This window comes from Athene cunicularia (assembly GCF_003259725.1).
Source record: "Athene cunicularia isolate RWA chromosome 17 unlocalized genomic scaffold, athCun1 chr17_part1, whole genome shotgun sequence".
Classification (NCBI taxonomy): domain Eukaryota; kingdom Metazoa; phylum Chordata; class Aves; order Strigiformes; family Strigidae; genus Athene; species Athene cunicularia.
In genome coordinates, this window is record NW_020799122.1 from 3180865 (window position 1) to 3208388 (window position 27524).

At 39.9% G+C, this 27524-nt stretch overlaps 1 protein-coding gene across 5 annotated transcripts; it reads right to left on the reverse strand.

The window, feature by feature from the left end:
• Positions 1 to 286: 286 nt before the first annotated feature.
• Positions 287 to 27524, reverse strand: SEC16A (SEC16 homolog A, endoplasmic reticulum export factor). 5 transcript variants are annotated; one of them, XM_026860486.1, is made up of 32 exons: positions 24892 to 27522; positions 23593 to 24123; positions 22685 to 22830; positions 19592 to 19677; positions 18509 to 18644; positions 17533 to 17731; positions 16214 to 16391; positions 15272 to 15414; positions 14376 to 14437; positions 13991 to 14129; positions 13497 to 13739; positions 13074 to 13171; positions 12324 to 12405; positions 12040 to 12157; positions 11673 to 11784; positions 11273 to 11378; positions 10646 to 10786; positions 10418 to 10531; positions 9524 to 9728; positions 9079 to 9327; positions 8302 to 8390; positions 7241 to 7288; positions 6898 to 7056; positions 6655 to 6732; positions 6378 to 6434; positions 5574 to 5685; positions 5109 to 5246; positions 4357 to 4457; positions 3877 to 3951; positions 3192 to 3251; positions 2212 to 2286; positions 287 to 1972 (listed from the first exon to the last, which is right to left on the reverse strand). In XM_026860486.1, exons 1-32 carry the CDS (start codon positions 27394 to 27396, stop codon positions 1904 to 1906), a joined length of 6654 nt encoding a protein of 2217 aa, XP_026716287.1. In that variant the 5' UTR covers positions 27397 to 27522; the 3' UTR covers positions 287 to 1903. The 5 variants fall into 5 exon arrangements, with proteins under 5 accessions (XP_026716287.1, XP_026716283.1, XP_026716286.1 ...); XM_026860482.1 differs by having other exon boundaries at positions 23593 to 27524; XM_026860485.1 differs by having other exon boundaries at positions 16214 to 16331; positions 23593 to 27523.

Consider the following 27524-nt stretch of genomic DNA (forward strand, 5'->3'; position numbering starts at 1 on the left):
GCGCCGCCGGCCCCCGCCCTGAGCGTCGGATGGGGAAATACATCACCCAACCAACCGATGGGTTCCAGATTAAGGCGGTATTTTGAAAAAAGCAGTTTAAAAGCAAAGCATTTTACACTTAATATATTTTTTTTTTTTAAGTCGACAGCTCCAATGAGGGATACTGGTGCACCAGCACAAGGTTGAAGCCGGTTCCTGCACAGAACAGCGTGCTCTAGTTCCCTTTCTCTGGGAATATTCTGTTTAAAGTACAGTGCTAAAGCAATAACCACAAGAAGAAGTAAAATGTGAAAGTGCTCCAGAGCGCAAAATATTTTATTTAAGAATTTACAGTGTCAAATCTTACACTTAGGAAAGATAGCTGCTCCCAGCTCAAAGGAAGCCTTCTTGAATTAAGTTGTTTGGCAGTCTCTACTGAAAGGAGAAAATAATCAGCAGCCTGGCTGAGCTAGAGGAAAGCCGAGTGTGCGACTAGGTTTCAATTCTAGAAAAGTAAACCACGCTGGCTGCTGCTGACCACGTCTGGAATTGAGTATGGACCATTATTCAAAGGTTTCTAACCCTCCCCAAAGAACATTTTGCTTCAGCTACATACCAACCTTTTAGGACATACGTAAGGCTATCAAGATCTCAGGAAGGTGGCATTATTTGGGAAAAGAAAAAAAAAAAAACAACCCAATCGGGGACCAACACTGGCAATTTCACATTCACATTTTTTCTACTCATGGGCAGAAATTCAAGTAAAATCAAATAGTTTGGTGGCAAGTTCTAAATAAAATATGGCCTAATGATTTAATAAATATTTAAAGTTTATTTCTCTCTTTGCAGATAATTCAGATTCTTCAGTGAATATGAATGTTGCATATTATGGTTTTCAAGATTTCCTATATTAATAAACCTAAAGATTTTAAAAATCCATCAGCAGAGGTTTAATCCGACTACTTTGAGTACATTTGAAATTCAGCTGTTAGCTATTTAAGACCTTGGTTATTTTAGTAATGGAAATTCAAGAACAGAGTATTACACTGATTCTGGCACTCAACAGGAATAAAAACAACTTTCAAGCTGTTACCACCTTAACTGAACAGTGCCAGCAGTTTGAGAGAAAAGCAAGTAACCGTATTGCACTTAAAAGAACACTCACTCGTCAAATAGTACAGCATTGGCTATTATACAGAGAGCTTCTTTCAGACTATACAATTTGCTTTACAAGTAGTCTAAACCACAAACTACATACATACTAGGTAAGATCCAAATCAAATTAGTATTAGATTACAGTCACAGTTTTCATTCAATATAGGTCAATTTATTTGGATGAGCTGTGGCCCCCTCCCCCCTGCAGAAAACACACCAGCATGAGGCATTTCCCAGAGGAACGTCTCCGATTTCATACACTGACAAACCAAGTCCTGTTTGATAAGCCTGACAATTGTGCATGGTCCTCTTAAGGCCACAGAGGGTTATGTTACAACGTGGACATGTTTTTCCCCTGCTGGGAGGGGAGTATCCTTCAGAAATTAAGGAATCCCTGAAACTATGTCTTCAAAAGGTCACACTAGTAGGTTTAAAATAAACTTAAGGAATAAATTGCCTATGCAATTTACAAATAGTTTTTGTAACAGACAGCAACTATTTCCTCCCTTGTGTCTATTCTTTATCACAGCAAAGCTATTTCTAGCCATTTTGTTTTTTAAAAAAGGAAAAGTTACATATATTTCATGTTTGGTAATGATCTGTGTAGATGAGGTGCAAGTAGGGAGACCCATGAAAAAAAAAATCACCCATCATTAAATTTCTGTCACGTCAACCTGCAGCTAGTACTGATACCATGTGCCGTAAGATTGAATAGTTCTTGGTATACTCAGAACACGAGTGAGAATTCCAAATACAAAGCCACTGTACTCTACTTCAGTGTGGGATACTTCCTCTGTCCAATTCTTCCCAGTCTTGAACTTCCAGTGACTGCAGGAGACTGAAAAAGGAGAACAGGAATTTAAAATAAAAAAAAAATGTTCTGTGAAAGTGTCATACTGGAGACAAAATACTAAACGTTGGCAATGAAGTTTTGAATGCAAACCTGTAAAACAGGTGCTAGACCGCTCTATGTGAAAATTCAACACTCTACATGCAACAGTCCGGATTAAGCCAGTAAAACATAAAATGATGGTTTTGTTTAATAGTTTTAAAAGTAAAGATGAGGCCTTTACTCACTTGTGCAAATTGAGAAGGATTGTAGAATGGGACTGTTCCTGCTGAAGGTCCCCCCGGAGGTGGTGCAGCAGCAGGCTGGAAAGTAGATAAAACTGAAGTTACAGAACTGCAGAGCTTCGCTGCCTCTCAGATGTGGTTTGCTTAGTCATACAGAGCAAATATTCACAGTAATAATGCCAACAGTATGGAGAGCACAGCATATTGTAACAACTGCAAAAAGTGCTGGTACAGTTTGCATCCATATCTTTAATATTACTTGCTTAATGTAGGAATTGGCAAAACAATGTCACATGCATAAACTGTAAATAGCTCTGAAAAAATCCAAAGCATGCAAAACCAAAACAAGACACCGGTGTGACTTCACTGAATTAGTACCTTCTGCTTTTGTTAGTAGACCTTAGACTTGCCCCAAAATAAATATTCTATGTCAAGTTTTGCTTTACTAAGAAGTATCAGAAAGAGTTTGTGTCACCCCTTTATGGGTACCCCACAGTACTGGAACTTACAGCAGAGATGAAGCATTCCTTTAATTCCTACAGGGGCTTTTGCACATGAAACAGGTGATGATATTATTACTGATTTGAGACTGGCAGCAGCAGAATGAGAAGGTTTTGCTTATGTGAGTCTTTTTAGGAGGTTTTTTTTGGGTTTTCATTTTGATTTGTTTGTTTAAAATCAATGGACTACTTTGGTATCCCAGGAAAGAGCTGATCAAAATTAAGTGACTCTTTTAGGAACATGGACATAAACAAAAAGCATGCCTGGATTACATGCATTCTCATAAATACAAGAAACTCTAAAGACCCTGTTTCAGTGTTAAAAGGAACACTACATCATTAGTTACTTTTAATGTTATTTCTGTGAAATGGGAAGAGGGGAAAATAACTAAAAGCAGCATTAGTAAGTATTTGAGCAAATGCAAAATAAAGAGGGGAAAAGTAAATAAGTTAACATAAATGAGAATGGCCAGCCACATGTACCTGATTAAAATGCTGGCTTACTTCACGTGATAATGAACTCATTGAACTAGAGCGCGAAAGCTACAAAACAGCAAGAACACACAAATACAAAAAAACACAAATAAAAAAGTCGTCATGCATGTCACTGCCCCAAGCCTTCAGTTGTTTTATTTAATTTTAAAAATCTCACTGCCAAAGGTTAAACCAACTTCAAGTTAAAAAAAAAAAAATATGTAAAGCCAGAAGTTAGTTTAAATCAAAAGGACTTCTTAAAGCACAAAATTATGTAGATATAGAAAACATTTAGTAGGAACAAAGGTAATGTTACTCTGCCTGGCACATAGCAATCTATTCTTCTCATTGTGTCTTGCACTTAATATTAGTGAAATTATATGCATGCATGGAGGCAAGAAGACATCCTCAAACTGCTATATTGACATTTTACTCTGAAAAAGGCTCATAAAAGTCTAATTATATAGAAAAAGGAGATCACACCACAGAATGTAGGACACGGAAGCTGAACTCCTATGGGCTTAGAGGTCTTTGCTGTACAACTTGAGGCAGTCATACGATTCCATCTCGGCTAGTCATCAGCAACTGAATCAGTTACTTGTTGTTTTAGATGGCCCATGTTAAGTCCACTACAAATTAATGGTTAAAATACGCTGCAAAAGTCATTAACTAGCTACTTTGAATCAAGCCTTACCTCGCCTGATTGGGAGCCATCAGGGTTAGAAACAGGAAGTCCAGATCCAGGAGGAAGGATTGCAGGGTTTAAATACTAAAGAAAAACAATGTGCTTTTGTTTATCTTTGTTACTATAATGCTATTTCACATTTCTGCTATATTGAGCCCACTGAAGCAAAATGTTACAACACATCGAGCCAGGTGAAACATGCAGTGTTGGGCTCTCCCTATGTTCTTGGTCCCTTCCCTAACACGTACTGCAGATGTAGAACCTGCAGCCCTGACAAATGAGGAAATGCAACTTGTCATGAGTTTCCTACTTCCATCTTCACACCAATTCCCCTTCTCCAGTTCTTTAACTACAATGTTACACACAAACATAATCCCTACAGCCACATGCTTTGATTGTACTGTGGTTATGAAGCTACTATTCAAAATCATGAGGTTATATAATTCAAACTTCTGATTAAAAATACACAAGACATTCTTTTCAACCCACCTCCGGTTCAACAGCTGCCGCAGGATCCGGGTTGGTTTGATTTGCAGGTGGTGTGTGCTCTGCTGCACCACTGCCTTCCAATGGCTGGGGTTCTCCTGGAACTACAAAGGAAATGGGATTTAGCCAGACACACTGGACCAGGGACATCAGCAGAACTGAATTACTACAATACCCACCTTCTCCCACAAAAAAAGATAATTTAAAGAGCACAGTGTTAATGTCTCTAGATGCCCCAGTCCTGTTACAAGTCTGCAAGCAGGAGATGCATACAGTTCATACACATAAGCTTGGTGCAACACAGCAGGTAGTGAGAGCAAAAAACCAAAGATGATAAGCAAGGGCACAGGTAAGACCTCTCCCTTTTTTTTGCCAAAGAGCAACCCCCAACTAGGAACATGTGTCAGATACTGAGCAACCCAGGAATGCTACACAGTTCAAATTTTGCTTTTTGGATTGCCTAGTCACTCTGTGACAGGGAAGGGGAAAAAAAAAAAAAAAAAAAAAAAAAAAAAAAAGAGAGAACCCCTCTGTTTGCAGCATGCAGAACTGGGTTTTAGCAACTCATTTGTTTTACTGCAGTTCCCAGCCTGATTCTACTTCTAAAACAAACTGGAGTTAATGAGAGACTGAACATTTTAAAGTGCTCAGCAAAGGCTACATAATACACACACACTGTCCAAAGTGATTTCGATAACCATATAACCATAAATAACCATACAACCTCCTTACAGTTTTATCTACTCATGACACACCTGAGTTTGGAACAAATACATTTGCAGGAATTGGCATTGGTGCCAAGGGGGCAAATAGGTCTGATGGTGCAGGAAGAGCACCACTTGACTTGGTTCCACCTGGATTCAGAACATCAACATAACGGGCTCTGCTTCCAGCTAAAACAGAAAAATCCAGAAATAACAGAAATAAGCCTTGTGTTAGCCATCCCCGTATCTATTTTGAACAGTCTGCCGGTTAAGCTATCTTTCAGAATCAGAAAATAATGCTCCAGGGATACAAACAATGATACCCGAGTCACGATACAGTCATGACAGCAATCACAGTGCAGAAGCTAGGCACAAGCAAAGCCAGCAGTAGCCACAGCTCCACGGTATCACCGAGTTGTCAACTGTTCCCAAACAAGTCCAGAAAAGCCACAACTTCTGTCTTCACATTTTATGCAAGAGAAAAATCTGAAGTCTTCCATACTTGTTGTCTGTTACCTGCTCTTCTGGAGAACATGTTGACAGGGGCACTAGGTGGGCTTCCAGGTCCAGGTGGAGCAGTCTGAGGAACTTTAGGAAACCCTGTTGGAGGTGGTGGTGGAGGCTTACTCTGCAGGGAGAGAAAAAACAAAAAAAATCCAACCGCATCATTCACTGAGAGTTTTAAACCAAGTATCCATTTGACCTCTCCTTTTCCTTACCTATTCCACAGCACATAAAACTGGGTATACAGGCTTACATCTGGCAGTGCAGACCATTACTCATCTTCCATCTGATAACTAATGTCAAGGCATTTCTACAACCCATCTACACCCACTCTAAAAGGAAACATTTACAACAGTGGTTCTTGTCATTTGTGTGTGTTTTGACACAGATCCTTGAATGAGAAGGATGGACAGGTTATGTGATTTTCTTCGCTACGCAATGCATTACATTTTCAAAACTATAGACTCTTACCTTTTTCCCCTATATTCTTGTTTGCAGTAAATCAATTAACAAGCAATTGTCTAGGTGATGCCAGCCTCTATGAAGAGATACGCTGGACTAAGTTTAAAGCAAATTCCCTTGTAAATTTGATTGTAATTACTGGATCCACACCAGCAACTAAAGATACAAATGGTCCCAGAAGAATGAAGACTATAAAAACATGTAACCTGTTTATTAGTTTCAAAATGTTCCACATTTTAATCCAAATTCAGTAAAAGGCAGCTCTTAAGAGCCAATAGCAGATTGAAGAAAATTGCATGCCAGTACAGTTTTCAGTTTTCCACTTTGAGAAATAATGACTACTCAGATTTTTACCTCTTCTTCTGGTTCATCCAGATTAACCCAGCGCTGTTTCTGTTCATCCCAAACAATCTACAAGAAAATTACAGTCAAAGATTAAGAGTTCAAAGTAAGATGATAAGCCCTAAAAAATTGTAACAATTTTTTTTAAAAAGCCAGTCTTGGAATAAGCATTATCTTGAAAGTTTTACACACATTTGTTTACTTGTCAAAAAAACGTTCATCTGCCATCCAGGAAAACATTTTGAACAAATTAAAATGTATACAGGTTTTTGTGATTTAGGGGCCTTACTGATTTGTTCTTGTCATCTGGAAGGTGAGCTTCATTCTTTCCTTTTCCCATCAGCCAGCGAAACCAATTTGCACCACTCTAGAAATAAATTCACCTATTCAGTTAATTCTCTCAACACTGTCTTTACAGGCAGATTGAGCAGAAAGAAATAGTTTAGTCAGGACCTCTTAAATCAGTACCCCAGACCAGGAGTTACCACACATTACTAACAAATCTCCTCCAGCTATTTCTTGGGAAGTTTACCTTTCTAGGTGTTGGCTCCTTTTTTGTTTCCTTCTTAATCTCTTTGCCTGCAGGAACAGAGGGAGGAGGAGAGGGCTGTTTTGCTGCGGAGTTGGATCTCTCCCGTCCCACAGAATGAGCAGAGGACTCTGAAGTTGTTCGGGACCTTCGCCCATAGCCCTGTGTTACAAATATACATGAAAGTACAAAGTTGTCACTGCTGGAGTGATGGATTACATTTCATCTTGCTAAACAAATTCCTTCTTTGAAAAGTTCATAATAGGAAGAGAAACAAAAGCACAGAAAAAATAAACATAAACAAGACCGAGGATTTAGTGAAAGAAACAGCCTGCTCATGGCATACCATATGTGCTGAAGACTGAGATGCAGATCTGGATCTTCGTCCTGGTGCCTGGTTAGATATAAAGCCAGGACATGCTTAATAAGCAAGCAGCTAAATATCTGACACATCATTCACTCTTTATCAAGAATTCCCACACAATTAAAGATATTCAAGCCAGTTATTTGGGTTACTTCTATCTCCTCCAACATACAGGAGGTACAGGAAAAAAAGCTGAAGGCTGGCCAAGTAATTGCACTATCATGTAACTGGCACATTAAAGAGTTAAATCAGGGTACTGCTGTGCTGGCTAACCAGCCCACAAGGGGAAAGATAAAAATGGTGCTACAGGGAGTGATTGCTGCATTTTTTTCCCCTTCTAACTTTAGGTTGTTCTTCTAATGTTTGTACACCAACTTGACCGTTAGAAAAAATTCACTGTTTCTTCTATAAAGAATGGTTAATTTCTAGTTAAAAAGTCTCCTCCACCCTTTATCAGTTGCCAAATGTATCCCTACTAAAAATGTTTATATTAATTCTTTCAAACAACTGTCACTTCAGGAGACTAAACTAACTTCCAAGGAGATACCAGCTTCAGTGATATTTAAACAGTGAAAATACTATATATTTTTAAAAGGAGGTTGGTATTTTGATAAACACCTTCCACATTTCCAGTCGTAGCCAGGTGGTAATTAATGCTGTGCTTTTAAAACTCACAGAACTGTTCTTTAGGGCCTGCTTGCCTCACTTGCTACAAGTTCTTCTGGCTATGAAGAATCACTCTGGGAGGTGGGAGAGGAAGCCAGGACAGACAGATAAATTAAATTCTTCAGACAACAGCCTGATATACCCCCCTCCCCTTTTTTTAAAGAAAAACAAAAAAAGAATTTTAAAGAAGAAAATTCTGGGTAAAGTTTTTCTATTAGTTCTTTGTTATTTATTCTGCTGAAGGGAAGACAGTGGGAAAGAAAAACTAAGCTTCAAGTCTTGCTGAAGAGCAAGCTAGAGCCCCGTTATACTCTTGTGTTTGCAAAGACTTGCAATGCAGCTGACACTTGCTTAAAAAACATACGAAATAAAGATACCATGCTAGCCATTCTGCCATAGAAATCTTCCTCTCTCTGTTCAGGGAAAGAGTTTTGTGAAGAAGACTCCGGGGCAATTCTCTGCATTCCTTAAAAAAAAACAAGTAAGATTATGTTAGGGGGATGGGACACGCACAACAAAAAAAACCCCACAAAGCCCCCCAAACCCACAGCAACACTTTTAAGGCCAAACCTTTCACTAGTTATGAATTTTGTGCTAGAAAGAACCTGGTCTTTTAAAGAATGTGAAATCACAGTTGCTGTATTTTTTTTTTTTTTTTCTCCTGCATGGGTATTATGCTTGTTCTAAACACAGGTCAGAGCAGGCTGAGAGATGCAACCATCAGTATGGGGCAGTTTAAGGATCTTCATGCCTCACACAGCTCTGCCAAGCCTGGCTATGTCTGTTTTCACATGTATCAGGTTCTGCCATCACAGAACTACAACTCATCAGGCCGATGTGCAGAGGCAGAAATCCCCGAGGCTCTGATCACAGACCCTGCAAACAAAACTGCCAGTCCCAGTGCACTCAGTGATCACCTGTTCGGCTCTAAATCATAATCTGCTGACTCTGACCTCTTGTTTAAACTAAGACACATAAACAGGATGAATATTATAACTTCCCACAGATGTTTCTGTATCATCATATAGTGGCTTTAAATTTCATTACCCAAGACTTGACTTAGTATTTTCTAAATATTGAGATAATTTGTATTATTCCCCCAAATACTTCATTCCCCTTACAAGGAAGGAAAACTGTTTACTAAGCTCCCAGACCTGTTTCCATGTTTGTCTGCTCTTCTGACCGGGGTTCAACTTCTTGTGGTGGCCCTCCAGGCGGTAGTGCTGACCCCATATACAGTGGTGATGGTTCAGCTCCATAAGGATTTGAAAATCCTGGAGGTGCAAAGCCAGGCCCCGGACCAACAGGCTGAGAAGCCACTGAATAGAAAGGGACACTTCGGGCAGCTTCCTGGTCACCAGGAGGAATCATAGGAGCTGACCCATCAAGGACAGCCTGAGGTACTGCAGCACAAAAAAAAAAAAGTTAAGAGAGTTATAGCTAAACAGGAATTTCAGTGTGTGAACCTTTTACCCTATGAATAAAATGACACAATGCAAAACTGAAATCTCACTGTTTCTACCACCCTCTTAAGTGGTTTCTTAGAAACCAGAAACATTTATTTTCTCTCTGTCACGAAGAAGGATACAAAACACTAACCTGAAGGCATCAGCTGCACACTTTGCATCTGTTGAGCCATATTGGGTAATAAGGATGCTAATAATGCATTTTCAGCACCTGGACCCATGTCACGGCCAACTCCTGCTCCATCACATTGACTAGCATGGTCTAATTCAGAGCTTGGTGTACTACATACAAATGGTGGTGGGGTGGATCTGTCTGTGTTATAAGCTATTGCACCCTCCTGCACAAAAAAGCAAGATCTTATTAACTGTACCAGACATTAAGTTCATAACCAAGGGAACAAATAACAAAGGAAATCTTAAGAGTGAAAACAGCACAGGGTTTATTTTAGCGTTTAGGTCAAAAAATTAGTTGTCAGCCATTTGCAGACCAAGTTCAACCAAAAGATTTAAAGTTTTTGTTAGGTTAGGGGGAGGTGAGTATGTTTGTTTTTTCATTGTGGAGTTTTATGGTTTGTTTTGTAGGTTTTTTTAAATGGAAGCTTAGTTAATTAGCTCGAGGTTCAAATTTCTAATAGATCTCTTTAAACAAACCATAATTATTTCCACTCTGTTAAAATCTAGCTACACTAATTCACACACAACTTTTTTTTTCTAGCAAGAAGTTTCTCTGCTTACAGCAAGAGTTATTGCAACCTAATGAGCCTTGCAATTCTCCTTGCATGACAGTACTAAGAAAAGCCTGTCTCATATAATGTACACCACCCTCCGACTATTTTTTTAATTGAATCTTTAAAGTGTGGTAAATCCACTTGGTTTAAGTCATAACACTTGCACTTTAGGACATGAATATACCATAAGGTCACTTTATATGTTTCTGTACTAGCAGTATACACAAAACCATTTAAAAAACTGGATTCACACTAATCCTTAAAAGAGAATACTTCATGTTGAGAAGTACATTCTGTACCTTGATCTGTCCATCCACATGTCGAAGCCTTACTAACCATGAAGGCTCAAGAAAAGATTCCTGTTCTGGTTTTTCTTTTATCTGTGGGTCAAACAGTCGTAGTTGTGATGACATCTAGAGAAAGGAATCATTGCAAATTTAAGTCAACCAGCCAACAAAAGGCAACTTTAGCCACAGCTTGCCATCTACAATACGAATCCACAAATACTTAATTCTTCCTTAGGTTACCTGGATTAGCTGGCCAATAAGTACAGGTGAATAGTAATGCGGATCTTTAAGGACAGTTCTGGAAATCACTTCACAATAATGGAAAGCCTGAGCAGCAAGTCCCATTTCAGCCAGTCGGCAAGCATAGATGAATTTGAAAACCTAGGGAATGGAAGCAGATGGAATAAAACAAGTGATCAGAACATCCTTAGAAGTATTAAATGAAAGGCAGTCTGTCATTTCAGCTGAAAGCTCAGATATCCATTATCACATCTATACTAGGCAGGAGAGGAAAAAAAAAAAAAAAGAAAGAAGGAAAAAGCATTCAATTCTCCTCTTCCACCCAATGTATCCAGTGGAAGTTCTCTATTTGTCTACAGCTAATGTCAACACTTTCTGCTGGATTTTTCTCTTGGAATACAGTTACGGTAACAACAAAAACTTAAATTCAAAAGTTCAGAACGCACAGATGAAAAATGTGAAAAGGAGATTTAAGTGACAACAGGAAAAAAGCTATCTTGCACTACAGTATCCAGGAATATTTCATGTTACAATGGATAAAATATTTGCTGTGCTGAATACAGCACATGAGAGATTAAAACTTCGCATAAAACCTGACACACAAATGAAAAAGAAACAGCTCTTCACCTGGAAATTGGGCAAGCAGCCAGGCTGAGTTCCTAGTGACTGTGCATATTCATAGGCTTCTGTTCTTTGAATGGCTTCATTGGTAGCAAACTTAAAAAAGGGCAAGCTATTTGGGAATGGGAGAGGAATAAAAACATTATTTAACATTAGGATTATATATATACTGACAATAAAGACAATCAGAAATAAAGTCAGAAACACAGCTCTATTAGACACACAATACCAGTAAAATCTACTCCTCAAACAAGGACAGGGCATCAAATAGTTATCCTGAAACCAGCTGTGACTAGTGCTAAGGGGAACAGTGCACCTCAGTCTCACAAGCCATTAAGCTTTCATTTCTGCATCTAAAAAGTTGTGGTTATTTTTTTTTTTAAAAAAAAAGAAAGGAAAGCCAAACCTATGATTTGATCCAATTAGGACAAGCTTTGTTGTCTTCCTCGTGTAAACTCCAAAACCAACTTGGGCCATAAGGTAACAAAAATGAGCAGCATCCAGCAGGCCTTTAGAAGCTGTAGAGAAACAGGTGACAGAGCTCAGGGTATTTCCTCTCAGTGGCACACTATTTCAGTGCCCCACATTGTTTTGGTTTTGCATTAAAATACCTTCACAACAGAGACACACCCATACAAGACATTTCCACTTTACATTTTACACAGCAATTCCTTGTTTTCAAAAAAAAAAAAAAAAAAAAAGCGCTAAGGAATTCAAGCTTTCAGAAAGTTCTTCCTTCAGCCATTCAACCCTGTTCACTCCCCAGAAGTTACCAAGAGTGTCTCCCATGGTAGCAATGGTCCTGGATTCCAAGTCCACATTATTGGTCAGGTTGGATAACACCATTGCAAGATGAGGCCTCCAGTCTCCCCATTTTTCATCTCCACAACACTAAAATTAGAAGAATTACTTAGTCAAATCAGTGACTGGAGTTCCACAAGGGTGTTTCAACTTAAAAAGGACTAAAACAACTTATCTGATGATTCTAGGAAAAACACATGGAAAAGATTACTGTTGTGAACTCCACCACTCACTGCAGCTCCCACTTGAATCTTACCGTGGATGCAGCTGGCATCCTTCCAGACATGAGCTGGTAAACAGTCTGCAGAGGGTCATTAATTGGGAGACTGTTGGCAAATCTACAGAGACATTATACAGAAAAACAAAAACAGAAACATGGGGTAAGCAGTGTACCTGAACACTCAGTGGCAGTTAATCTAGCTTAATATATTTTCAAACAGCAATTCCTTCTCTTACTACACTGAATAAGCAGCTACCCAGGGGATAATGTTCAAAACCAAAACATTACTAGTTAACCAGATCTGCCACATGTCCAAGCTAGAAAAAACCTCAGGGTTCTCCCCATGCTAGCTGACTTGGCTTAGTACATGGTTTCAGGAAACAAAGTTTTTGTGTCTACAGACAAAGCATGCACAAACACATCTGCTGCTTTCAGGCAAGGAGAATGAAGGGTACAACAGAGTTACTTGGCATTAACAAGGCTGGCAGTTGGGTTTTTGCAGAGTTTTTTCAGAGCCTGCCAAGCAAGCTCACAGATAACACTGTTCAAATACCCCTTAAATGGAACAAATTGCATAGAATAACTTCTCAGGTTTAAATTTATGGCCAGAAGGCCACTGAATAAAAAGTCACAGATGACAACTGAATATGCAGGTAAATGTAAAGCTTAGTTCTTGCATGAGCTACTAAGGATAACTCACAATATTAAAGATTTCTGAGCACCAAGTCTCTACCTCATTAGCAGACTAGGTAGTCGTGTTGTAGTACTCAACAAGCAAAACAGTACCTGGTCATAACTCTTGCATGTGTTCTGCTGTCCATTTTGCTGGCGAGTAGCAGAGCATGGCCCCATAAACCATGCTTCATGGCAGACTCCAAAGCATCCTAATTAATACAGAAATTAGTTTCCTGGGAATGGCTTACCATCTACTCAGATAAACAATTGTTTTACAGTAGAACTTTGTGACCGAATGAAAAAAAAATAAATGTTTGTTTCGATCAAATGCTAACACATGAATATAATTGTTTTATATTACAAACTGTAGGGCATAACATTTTTCCATATCAGTGTAGTGCAGTGCTACGAAATATTATATGCACTGCAAGCTGTAAGAATGATTTTAACTGATGCCTAGAGCTTTAAGATGTGTTAAAAATAAGTAAACAAAATAAAAACACATGCAGTATTTGGAACAGTATAAGCATTCACCTTCTTGCGGCCATAAAGCAGCAACTCTCTGAATCTCTCCGTCTCTTTCTCGAGACTGTCAATTGTGGTTATAAGACTATCCGTGAGAAATGAGAGTTGGGCTTCACCAGATTCCTCTTCCACTTGTTCCAAAGCCTCATTAGTGAAATCAATCAAATTTGCCTCATTAGGGGACTTCCCAGGAAGCCACACTGTTTTATGATCTCGGAGCAAAAGTTCAGCCAGGTCTGTTCCCACAACAGTCTATACATGCAGTGAAAGAAAAAAAAAAAAAAAAAAAATCTATTACTTAACACTGTCTTCATTTTATTTGTCACTTCAATAACAACGTGTGAATATCAGCACCTCAGGACAAGTGACCAGTTTACCTGTTCCAACAATCACTGAAGTATTCCAAAGTAAGTCACTATACAGATGTTACTGTCTTTTACACAAATACATTTTGCATATAAAAATATCTTAGGATAAATAAAAATTTAAGTTGCAAGACATACCCCATTCTGCCTGCACAACAGTACAATGAAGTCCCAAAGCAGACTTGCAGATTCTTTGTCAATTAAATTTTCATTCTTAAAGCACTGTGTAGCTTTATTTTGTGCAAAATTAATCACATCCACTTTATGGGTGTCATCCCTGAAAAAAAAAGAAAAAAGTTTTTAAGGATACAAATGTAAACAACATTCAGATCACTACTGTGATTAGTATGAGGAACATTTAAAGCTTATGTATTAAGCAGGTGCAAAGCCACAAATACTTTTATTTGTGTTTAATAATTAATAAATACAGTTTAAGTCCTGTAATTTGCATGCAATTAAAAGTGTGATGATGAAACAAATTCTGAATGCATGGAAGTTATTTCTGATATCTTTAAGAACATACTTTGCAAGAGGACCAGGAAATGCTCTCATCTCTTCTTGCTCTGAAGAATGTTGTAACATCGTCTGAAACACAAATATAAACTATAAGAAACACTTATAACTATGAATTTTGCGTTTCAACAATAAAAACCCCAGACCTGAACATAACCCATAGTGTAATCAAGCCTATTGCTCTTAAACAAAATACATATGGTGACTTACAACCTGCACAATGGTAATAAATGATGAAATCTACTTCACATGTAGCAAAATGTAAAAATCTTCCTCACAATCTCCCTAATCAGAGAACCACAGAATCATTTAGGTTGGAAAATACCTTTAAGGTGATCAAGTCCAACCATAAACCTAATGCTGCCAAGTCCAACGATTCTCCTGATGCTGTTCTAGTACTGGTGTACAGTTCTACTCTCTCCTAGTGATATTTTACCAATGAATTCTACACTCATCATATAAGCCCGACCTTCTATATATTTTACGTGACTTGAGTATTGCATTTCTTTGTAAAGGCACAAGAATGAAAATATACCCATAAAATTTAATCCCCAGTCCATCTAGATGACAAGCAGTCCTTAGCCCTGCAGAGAATGCACAAGGACAATGCTGCATCTATGAACAGCAATACATTAGAAACAAACCAACACAACTCCAGCCCTTCTAGGAGGTAAGGATTTTACCTGAACAAAGTTATAAGGAGATGATCTGATCATGACATCATCTTCCAGAGAAGGAGACTTTTTAAAGTTACTGTTTTACTCATGATTACAGCCCAAACAGAAAAAGATACGTGCACTGACATATAAAACAAAGTCAGGAAGCTACAGATCCAAGTTCCCTACTCCCCTTCCGAAAGACAGACCTGTATTCCACCACCTCCCTTTTTTTCCTTTTAAACTTTACCTCCATACTGTGTATTTCAACCAGAGCTGGCTGTCCTTCTGATGGCAGGTTTGGCAGCACTTTTATTAAGAAGCCCCCAGGACCAAACCTAGCACAGATATGAGGCACTGAAAATTTCTCAGGCGTTGAGGGCCTTAAAGGTGCTGAAATGAGAAGAAAAGACGAAATAAGAACAAGTAACCTGTCCTGCAACTAAGTAAACTTTGCCGATGTTATTTATTCAATTCAGTAATCCTGCATCCCATCCTAAGTCAGTAGAAAAATCCCTGCCATTCAATTTGGCTAAATTTATAAGCAACAATTAATCAGTCCCATTATAGACTCAAAAATCTGAGAATCTGCAACAACAAGACTAGACTACAGAACTTTAAAAGCCACTTATTTTTTCAATGCAGGGGCTTTGACTGCATTGACTTTATCAGACTGTATCAGACACATTTCTGTGATCTCCATATAAATATATGACACACATTCAAAGAGCTAATAATACACTTACTGTTTCTCTGGAAAAGCTTTTCCAGAGAACAGTGTTTTGTCCCACACCAAAAGGGTAAGAAAAAGTTACGGAAAAATCTGAAGTTTAAATTAAGCTTTAATCATTCTCCATGAAGCACCAGCAGCATAGTAAAAAATTTACATCAAGACATTTACAGATGGAAGCATGCAGTATTTAATAGCAAACACTGTCTAACTGCTACTGTTCTGATATACTCAGGTTTCAGTAAGCAAATTATCTTTACACTGAAAAGGAAACAAAACTTTGTTCCTGTGCACACAGACTGTAAAACAGCTTTTTTTTTTTCCCCCCCTGTTAACAGGCTCAATGAATATAAGAAAAGCATCTCATACACTATAAATACTAACAGAAGTGCAAACTACCGCTGGTAGACAGCCTCAGCAGCACAGTGCCGGCCCTCCTCCTTCCCCCCCCGGTGCCAATACCTTGTTCTACAGCTGACCATCCAGTCTCAGTCGGGTAGCCATAATCTGTAAAAGGCTGTTGTCCATCAAAGTTAGCAGCATATCCACCATACGGGTAATCTGTGTGGAGCGACACTGCCTGCGCAGTAGTTTCATACGTATTAGCCGTTAGATCATGATTACTTCTATACAGCTGGCTCTAAATAGATCATATTAGTAATTGTTAGCAGAGAGCATGAAGTTACACAAAGCAAGCAATACTGCAAGCGTGACTCGAGACAGTAAGCATTCCCCTCCCAGCTTTGATTTTTTTTTTTTTTATGCTGTTTGCCAATCAGGCTTACTATATCACCTCATTTGAGAAAGCCACCCTGCAAGACACCTGCAGCAACAGGCTAGAGAAGATAATTAATATTTCTTACTGCTCTTCCTCAGTGTTTTTACTACCATTTGATCTGTTCATACTCATGTATGTTCAGTTCTCTCACGACAGAATATCCACGTGCTTGGGTGGATTACAGAATGAGTTACAGGTTCAAGTGTTGCTGTATCAGCAGCTGTGGATCAGAATCAACGTTCACCTCTGCTGTAATACTTTGGTAGAAAAACCTCAACTGATTAAACCTGATGAATGCCTACATGACTTCAGGTGCCTAAAGATTAATGCCTAAACAATCTCCAATATTACTTGCAACATTAATAATTAAATTGGGAGTTCAGACTGGAAAACCATCTAAACTTCCAAGAAACATGATGGATCAACACATGAGACTAGAACTAAAATGACATATTCCACTAGCAAAGACCGTACCTCAAAAAATACCCAAATATTCTCTGTGTTTTTCAGGTATTTATACTTATGGCATAAGTAGATGAGTAATCAGTTAGATTTGGTTCTTGCTTTTAAAGTCAAAATAGCATCATACAAATATGAAGTTAGTCTTTCAACAGATCCCAAGTTCAGTAACAGCATTCATGCTTGTGATGAGAAAAATGACATAACATGGGAAGCCAGACACATTATCAACTACAGCCAAGCACAGTAAGGGCAAAGTTCTCACAAACAGCAAATGAATTCAGTAGAGGAAATTTTCCATTTCTGTGTGTGTGGCAACTTGCACAGCTGAGTGCTGATTTTGGTTAAAGTTCTCTTGACAACTGTGATAAATATTAAGTTCAAAACTATATTACAAAACAGCCTTAACTTACAGAATAAAAGTTTTCAAAATACATAGATCCCAAGCTAAACCTAGAAACACTTTCATATTTCTAATGTTTCACCCACCCTTAAAGGCCCAACTCAGCTGAAAGAATACTTGACATGCCCATTTGAAACTCACCTGTTGAGAACGAGAGCTGAAGCTACTCTGGTGACTGTGAACACTGCGGGAGCTACGGAGACTGTGACCAGAATGCTCGCTGTGGACACTGCGTCTGTCAAACTCATCACCATAAGGATCTCTATGGGGTTCAGATTCATCATCAAAACTTCCAGTAAAACGAGGATCATATCTCCAGTTGTCTTCGTATCGGTCATGTCTGAAGAACAAAGAAACACACAAAGCAAAAATGAACACAGCCACCCATATCCCTGAGGGAAGTGACTTCACTGCATACCTGTCACAAAGAACACCGTACCTAACTTCAGACAGGCTTTTAGATTCTTTCCTAGATCGAGGTTTTTATTACAGTAAACAAACTGACATTTCTTCGAGAAATTTATCCAGAATATTCAAGACCAAGACCAACATCATACTCAGACTGTTCTAGGAAAACTCACAGAACATTCATCTGATCTGAAAACAAGTCATACTGCCTTAAATCCTTTCCTTAAGAGTGACGTGACAGTTCATCTGGTTTTCCTCAATGACCTATATTAAAGCTACAGAAGGGACTAGCAACGTACATCTGTGAAGTACATGTAATACTGCACTTTGATAATCTGTTACAGGATGCATCTGCATTTCTAGAAGATACTGAGAGGATTTTACTCACAAAGCTGCTACCACACTCTGAAATTCCGGTGCCTGATACAACTATCACAACAGTTTGTATATTTTGAAGGCTTTGGGGCAGATTTTCAGCAAATAAGGTCGTATTTTTTTCTACTGCACAAGCCTTTGCCTTAACAATTACTGCCATAACTTAATTTGACACATGACACATTTGACTAGTCAGCCCTGAAAAAAACAATACCAGATTCTCTGCCTCCACTCAGACCTATGCAGTGGATCTCTGACCATCAGGAGCACACTGGCCCTGTGCTGCCCTAGATCTGGGGAGAGCATCGAGAGAACGTGGATCCAAAGAACAAACCTGTTGCCATATTGATACGCTTCTCTCTTCTGGTAAGGGTTGTGTTCAGCATCATACCAATACCTCTGATCGTAGCTTCTAGGATCTCTGTATCTGGGGTCATACGCTGATGAGTAACGATCCCAGCGACTTGGATCTTTGGGAAATAAAAAATAAATGGTTTAGGTATTGGAAACCGTTGCCTATAACCTCTTTGTACTGCTTTCTCTTTCATTATGTAGTGATTTGGTCCTGAAGCATACAGCAAAACCAAAATAACATACTTAAAGCTTCATAAATATGTTCACTGTTTTTTTAGTTAAAAAAACAAGCAAAAAATAACTAAAAAAAAAAATCAATTTCACACCTTTCAGAGAAGCATGGTTACTATAGTTAGCTAGAGACTCTTGAAACGACGGTGTTTACCATCAGACAGATCTTTTCTAACATATTTAAAGCTCAATCACAACACAGTAATAACTCAACATACATAAACAGAATCTTTGTGATCAGTCTTCAGAGCATCACGCTAATTGTCTTGGGATGTGGACAGATGTTGCTTAAAACCCTCCCAGGCACTCTACAAGCAATCCTCTTCAGATTACCAACGCCAGTATCTCTTTGTGAGCATTCAGATAATTATGGACAAAACAAAATTGTAGTCATGAGTCAATTTCTGTTTACACCCACCTAAAATTTACTTTGGAAGTCCACCTGCAGGTTACACACCACAGATACACCCCAGTGAATGACAGGCCTGCAACATGTTGAATAAAACTATTCTCTAGACTTACAATGGTGTGCTTGCACAATGGAAAGGCAAATTAAAGACTGGTAGGGAGGAAAAAAAAATATTTTCTATTTACTACTTCTACTGAATTAAAAAAAAACATACAGGAAGGATGGCACTGTATTAATAACTGAAGTAGGCCCAAAGATCCATTTTTAGCAAGTATAACTTTATTCTTGCTTGTTGTAGAAAGGGTATCAGTTCTATTAATAAGGAAAAATATAATAATTCTGATCTTAAAGTTCCTCTTTCCAACAAGCTTGTTTAAATGTGCATTTTTGTATAGAAAAAAATCAGAGTTCATTTGACCTTACCTCCATAATCATATGAGTTCGGATAATAGCCTGGATAATAATCACTCCATCCACCTTTTGTATAATAATCTTCAGTATACCCTTGCCTGAAGGAAAGCACACAGATATAAAAAGTTATTATTCCTCCTCTGATCTCTCCTAAAGTCAGAAGGAGATATGAAGAAGTATACGCCAGAGCTGATTAGGTAGAGTTTCATATTTAAAATAACTCATTTACAGGAAATCAAGGAATCATTACAAACCAATACATCACTAAATTGACGCGTGACATAAAAAGCTGACAGCCCTTACTATACAATAATGTAGTGATTTTTATGAACGGCTTTGGTGATAAATTCAATTACTTACAGACAATTAATCACAAAACCTACTGCTATAATTAGCATCCTTTGAACTGTCTCAACAGATAATTCAGTTACTTAACAAGCAATGAAGTAATTGTTCCCTCAACTTTAACAGTGTCTTGTTATACATCTTATGGTGATGAAGAGAGGACTATGGTCTGGAGAAGAGTCACGAAAGCGGGTCAGGACATGAACTAGCACTCCCAGGTAATTCTCAACAGAGGGTTTCAGCCCCTGGGGCTGCCATTGTGGCATCTGTCACCAGTGTTAAAATACAGTCAGAAAAGAAACAAAACTAAAAGGCACTACACCTTTCTTTGGGTACCTGGCCAAAGAGCTCAGTGCTGTTATCACCTTGTACGACCTGGACCTGATGTCAACCTGTGGCTGACAAGTGTTACAATTGCTAGCACTGGAGGGACAGCACGCCCGCAACCCCAGCGCTCTATGCGCATTCTGCGCTCTCTCCGTTTCTCAATCTCAGCTTTTCAGTAGATGTGGCAACGTTTCCAGTGTTGGTACATCCAAACAGTTAATACTTCAGTGAATAAACGAGCTAGCATTGAGATGCCATTGTAACACACCACATCACTACACAACTAATTCCAGACATCTTCTAGGCTATTACCTTTCTCAGTAGGCTTGGATGGACAGTAGCCCGTAGGAAAGGTTTGGTTTTCATTTGAGCAAACAGAGAGGACTGAATAGAAGAAAACACTAATTTACAGAGCCCATGTTAGAATTTTGATTGTCCAAATGAACGGAGCAAGCACAAGAATCTGACTAAAACCAACACATCAAAGTAAGTCAGTGCATATACAATAATTACAATACTTTTGACGGAAAAAGAAAGATGTGGCCATTACTTGAAAATTATGAGCCTTTATTATATGCCATTTTTAGGACACCATCCCACAATTTCTGAAAAAAGCCAGAAGATGAATGTTAGATGAAGAATGTAGCACGTCTACAAATGTGTCGACACATGTGCATATACATGTATTTTTATATCTACACATGTATATACGCGTGTGTATATGTGCACAAACACACATTATGTATACATACACGCACGGGAGGTAAAGATATTTAATGCCAATGTGGAATGATGGGAACTTTCATGCTCCTCTACAACTGATCACAAAACTGATAGTGCAAACTCCAAAGTGGCCAAGCGAGTCAAGTAATGCTCCTGAAATCTGCCAACACAGCACCTACCTCTGCAGAGGAGGAGCTTTGATCTTATCAGATCAGGTTTAGCCACCCAACCAATATTCTTAGTCTCCATCAGAAAGGTGTAATTCCCTTCCCCAAAGAGAGATTACAAAGCTGCATCATTAATACTGGTACATTAAGGGCAAGTTTCAGACACGCTATCACACTGACTTTGCCACTCAGGCTCTGCTGCCCTGCAGTACCGTACCACAGTCCACATCCGACTGCACTGTCACGTCACACATCAGCACTGACAGGCTACTCCTAACAGGCTTTGATCTGCCCAGTGCCACCTGTAGGAATTTCAACCTCTTATAAAAATAGTACCCAAGAAGAGTACACACCAGGAAGTGCTACTAGAGGTTATTATCTCATTACAAGATCTCACAGTGCACTTAACTTAGATTCACCTAAGATGATGATAAATCACATGTAGCTACAGCCATTTTTTTTACTCCTCAAAGCCAAGATACACCTCCTATAATTTTCTGGTGGTGCTAGGCAAAATGTTATGGTTTTAATTTGCTCCATGAGTGAATTACCAACATCAACGGACAAATATTACAGAGGGTTTCATCACTTCCAGACAAATGACTGTGGTTCTCTCTTGGAAACCTGCAAACCCACCCACCAGTTAATGCAACAGTAATATTTTGTCATTAATTTGAAGCTCACAGAAAGCTATTATGCAATAATCATCAGAAAGCAGTAATCTCTGGAAGGTAATTTGCTGCTTCTTGAGAAATGCTAGATTTCACTTCTGCTTTTTCTTTAATATTTGTAGGTAGCATCTCACCCCATTGCTGCCCTCTCTCAATTTTTTTTTATTTCAGATAATCAGACAGACCAAGGCTTTTAAATCTTCCTAACTCATGTGCTACCTGCATCAAAACCTGGAGTGAAATCAATGAGTGAACCATGCCCACACAGCACCTTTGCTACATGGACCACAGTTTGGGAGTTCTGTGAGAAAACTTATCCACACAGTTCAAGTAATCATCAGAGAAATCAACCTGACACAGTGCCAGGATGTTTTCACTCGATTTTCTCTTCTGAACACCTGAAGCACCATATATCAGTAGGCTACATGTACTGCTGTGCTTGCAAGGCACATCCCAGACCAACGTGTAGAAACGCCATTTATTAACAGAACTAGGCGCCACTTGCTTAAGCACTAGCCAGAAACTAAACTAGTATTGATTAAGGGACCCAAGGCCAACACTGCTCTTTCACAGCACGTGAAAAAGAGCTAACCTCCATGCCGAGTCCATCGCAGCGACTTCCTGCCTGGCAGAAATGCCAACAACCACCCAGAGAACTGAATGAAAGGAGTAATAAGGCTTCAGCAACAGAAAAGACTATGGAATTGTATCCTTTTCAGATGTGGCATTTGATACTGTCCGTTCCTATGGCAGCACACAATGAGTTTTTGAGCTTCCTCACTGTGGCTTATGCTATAAAACTTCAACAGGCATCGTGACACTGACTGCTTCAGGGTATACCAGGATCTTCACTCAATTTTGGAATGGCATACCTAGAAGGTGGCCTGTCAGAGCAGTGACTAGCTCTGGAACTGGGACGTTCAGGCTCAGAATACCGATAGTTCCCAGGCTCCATATAAGCAGTGCTGGTGCTATCGTAGTGTCTGTACCGTGGGTCATACTGTCCGTAGTTATCCTCCTAGAAAAGAGTGTGACACATAAGGTAAGAGGCTTCCCACCTCCAAGAATAAACCTTTAAAACCAACCAAATCACTATACACACCACAACCGTGATACGTGAAGAGATGCAGACCGATAGAACACACAGCTTTCGATACTGGTTGTGGCAAGTTATATTCAAGTCTATTAATATCCTAAACTTAAGAAAAAAACATGATATCTGTACTACACGAAGTTCAACCACTATGCTGGCCACTCTGCTAAACTGTCAATAATTCAGGGAGCAGATGGGAACCAAATGTGAACACCTGGGCAGCTAAGCCAGTTGTAACTGCCAGCTTTTTCCAAAGAACCAAATAAACTGCTATCAGCTGACATCTGTGCCAACTGGAGTTGGTATTCTCAGCTACTTTAAGTTTTTATAATCTTATAATGTAATGCAAGTTTTTATTATATATTTTATTATATAATTATTTAGATTTTATTACATTATATATTTATATAATATATAACTATTATATAAATATAATTTTTACATTATATTTTATATATCTGATTTATATTATATATTCATTATATATTTTTATTATATATTTAAGGTTTGATAATCTTATAATGTCATGCAAGTTTTGTTACTGCTATCTGGATTGTCCCTAGAATTAAATACTTAACACAAATGCTACACTGAATGTTGATCATGACAACTGCTTACGCTCATAACTCAACAATGAAAATTACTAACACATACCAAGGGGGGAGGAAGGGAAAAATAACAATTTACCATGTAATAAAGATGAGCTGCTGTTCTGGGGTCTGCAGGAGGGTAAGGCGGTGGATATGGAGGCTGGTAAGCATCGTAAGGATGTCTGTAGTAGTAGTAAGGGTTCTGGGGAGGACCAAAGGCATCCTGAGGAGTCTGAGGCAGGGGTGGACGCTGCAGATCTTGCTGTGCATTTGGCATGACTGACTGACTGGTGGTGGTAGCAGGGACTGTGGAAGTAGGAGCACCCGATGGCTGTCCAGATGCTGGTTGCTTCTCAGGACTCATCTGATCATACCTTGCTGTCAGCTGTGCTGAACCTGCCTCCTGGGGACCCACAGGCAGAGGATGGTTACTCAGCACCTGGTTCTCACACTGCTGTGATGCCTGCATGGCTTTAGTCCCTGTGGCAATCTGGTAGTTTGAAGGAACTGAGGACTGCCCAGAGGATGGTGGCTGCTGCATTTGAGCTGCCTGCATTTGTGGTTGAGATGGCAATGCTCCCTGTGCAGCTCGCTCTGACACAGCCTGACGCTGTACATCTTTTGTCACCTGTTGATAGAAATGTTGTTTGTCATGCATCTCCGGACCCACCTGACCAGTACTACCAGCTGACTGTTGAGGATATACAGGACCACCAGAAAGTGACTGATTATGCACCTGTACAGAATTACTTGCACTGCTTTTCTCCAATGTCCGTGAGACTGTGAAGTCGAGCGCTCCAGCAGCTTCTTCTTTGCTATTTGAATGATTTGCAGAATCATTAGCCTGTACTAGAGAATTAACAGGGAGGACTAGTGCACTTCCACTTCCACTGGGGAGATTCGTCCCAGGAGAAACAGATGAGTTAGACCCTGGCTTGCTAGCAAATTCAGGAACAAAACCTTCCATATTAACATTCTTTTGCCCTTCTGGAGCCAAATTAAGCGGAGTTTTCATAAGCAAGTTTGCAGGCTGATTAGAAGCACTATCAGAGGAATTAACAGGGCTTTGTAATAAATTATGCTTTAACAGATTAGTATTTGGAAGTGCATTAACTAACAGAGATCCAACTTGCATCACAGGTAATGGCATGTTTTCCCCGGAAATGATCCCACCAGCATGTGAAGTCTGAGGACCCATTGCAGGCTTGTCCCCAACCCCAGAGTCCTTCATTGGCTGATTGTTTTCATTGCTGCTTAGCTGATTAGATAGAGAAATAGAAAAATTAATTGGCTGAGCCAAGTTATAGTTTTGATTAGGCTGAGCAATCAGGATAGGCTGATTTTGCAAAGATTCTGTAGGTGGAGAAGACAACAAACTTGCATAACCAGAACTTGCCTGAGACTGAAGTGCCTCCTCTTCTCCCATTTTGGGAGGATTCTCAAGATTTTCAGAAGATATATTTCCATCTTGGGAAAGCTGCACAGCAATAGTCCCTGGTTTATTGGGCTGCTGATTAGACAGGCCTTCTTCTGGTGGCTGAATGACTTCTACAGTTTGTTTGGCAGGGACGTATACTGCAGGAGCAGCAGGAGCTAGAAGAACATTTCCCCCAAAATTAGGTAACTCATTATGAGCCCACAAAGTTGTTGCTGGGCTATCACACTTCTTAACTGCTCCCTGAGCTCTTGTGGAGGACCTTCTTTCAGATACTGATTGTATGTTCTCTATCACAGGTCCAGAGAGCAACATATTTCCAGCTTCGCCAGGGACTGCAAGAGGCAGTGGGTGTACCTGAGGCATGAAAATAGTTTCCAGGTTATCTGGTGGCTGTTCAAGATTACCAGGGGACGCAGCTGGCACGGCTGTATTCTTCTTGATATTCTTTTGGTTTGAGTGGTTCTCTCTCAATTCAACCACCATCTTTGCTTGGTCAATCTCTGCAGGTTTTATACCAACACCATGGGACCTCACAGGTTCAAAAGAACTATTTGCACTTGTCTGAAACACTCCTGTAGGCTTAGGAGGACTTGGAGTTGGAGGCTGGGACAGATTACCATGGTAGTTCTTGCCCAGGTTTAGCTCACTTGAATCGCCTCCCAGAGGAGAGGAGTCAATCTGTTTAAAGAAGCTAGCAGAAGATTCCTCATCAGGCTTCCCACTTTCCTGTTGAATAAATGTACCGACTTGCTCTTGAGGTCTTGCTGAGCTAGAAGCACTCCTATGGCTAATGTTGCTATAGTTTGAAGATACGCTATCTGGTCGGACTGGGTGAGGTAACGAATCAGGTGCCTCCAAATTTGGTCCTCCTTCAGCATGGCTGACAACAGCGTTCTTTGGAAGCATCTGACCTGGAAAGGATCCGTATCTGTACAGATCAGGACCAGCAGTAGGGGACGAAGCACTCATGTTCTGTGGTTCACTTGGCAGGACTTCTTGATTCTGAATGCACTCCAGGTTCTCAACATTTTCATACTGTGACCCACCATTCCCAGATGCGTCACCTAGACGTGCCTTGTCGTCACAGACAAACATCGAGTGCTTAGCGGCCTGTGTCTCTTGATGACTTACAATTTTAGGAAAGTATTGGACATCCATTCCTTTTTGTACCATCTCATTGGCTGAACCTATCTGTGCCTGAGAGAGAACATTAGTTGCAACCCGCTGAGGATGCGCTGGCTGGTGATACAAGGATGTTGAATTTGCTTGACAAGCATCAAACTCTGCTTTCTCGACTATGTAATTTTTTTCAGATGAAAGGATTTCTTCATTTTCTGCTTCATCTCCTTTGAAAAACATGGAGAGAGTTCCAGAATCTTGATCTGTGGGAATAGGTCTATTTGATGTTTCAGACACATCTGGAGACGGGTTTTGGGGGTTATTTTCCTGAGCTGTGGGAATGACAAAACTGGAGTCTTGCAATGGTGGCTGTGGGTAGAACTGTTCCTGGTATGGTTGACTTAACCAAGCATTAGTCACTTCTGTGTTCTGCCTAAACGCATTTCCAAGCTGGACGTTGTTCATGTGATGACTGCTATTTGCAGAGCTGTTTTTCCCATTCTTATCACAACCAACAGACAAAGGCGCTTGCATGATATTTTGTGGAATACCTTGGTGTACAGGACTTTGCTGTAAATTTGTCTGTGGAGGAGGATGAGAAGTGCCAACAGAAGATTGAGAAATGTTATGAACGTCAGTCTGAGAAGATGGCTCAGGATAGGGCACAAAATTTCGAACTGAAGACTGCATGTTACCTTGAACAGGCCTCCACTGAGACACAGGCTGCTGAGGAGGTGGAGGGAAGAGCGTAGTTGCATTGAGTCCTGAAGGAACATCATTTGGATCTCTACTAACATCTTGTCTACCTCCAGGTTTGTTGGATGCAGACACCATTCCAGGATGCATGCCGAAAGAATTTTCAACTGCTGCTCCTGTATTATAATGCAATGGTACTGCAGGCCCATGGAGTCCAAGATCTGCATGCGGATGCACTTCTGCAGTACTATTTATAACGTATCCTGGGGACGGCGAAGGAATCGAAACATTAGAAAACGTATTGGTATTTATTCCTGGTTGAGCTACAGGAGCCGATAAAGACGTATGCAGTCCATGAGGATTGTCCCCTGCACGTGACTGTGAAGTATGCACAACGGCTGGTTGCGGAAACACTGCTGGGGAAGAACTTTGCATAACCAAAGCATTGCCCTTGGATGGATTATCTAAAGAGGAACCCTGGGGAGTTTGTCTGCCAAATGCAAAAGGGTCTGTCACAGGCTGCACTGGGGCAGCTGTTGCACTTGCTCGTTTGCTGAGGGAGCTGTTTCTCCAGTACATGTTCCGAGCAAGGCCTGCAGGAGGTGGAGCTGCCGCTCCTGCTGGAACAGTCTGCGGAGGCTGCTGCATGGTGGCCTGGAAGGGTCAGATGCCAGGTGACAAACTAGCAGTGGATGCCGTAGACAGATTCCTTCTTCCACCCTGTTAAGGTAAAACAGATGACAAGTCAGTCTCCTTGCTCACAATACATGCAGCAC

Excerpts from the sequence above, each read along its gene's own strand:
- SEC16A (XM_026860482.1), bottom strand. The coding sequence starts at position 27,396 with ATGCAGCAGCCTCCGCAGACTGTTCCAGCAGGAGCGGCAGCTCCACCT. Across the intron at positions 12,406-13,073 it reads CATGCAAGAGTTATGACCAG|ATTTGCCAACAGTCTCCCAA; the intron begins GTACTGTTTTGC and ends ATGTCTCTGTAG. Across the intron at positions 4,458-5,108 it reads TGTATTTGTTCCAAACTCAG|TTCCAGGAGAACCCCAGCCA; the intron begins GTGTGTCATGAG and ends TTTCCTTTGTAG.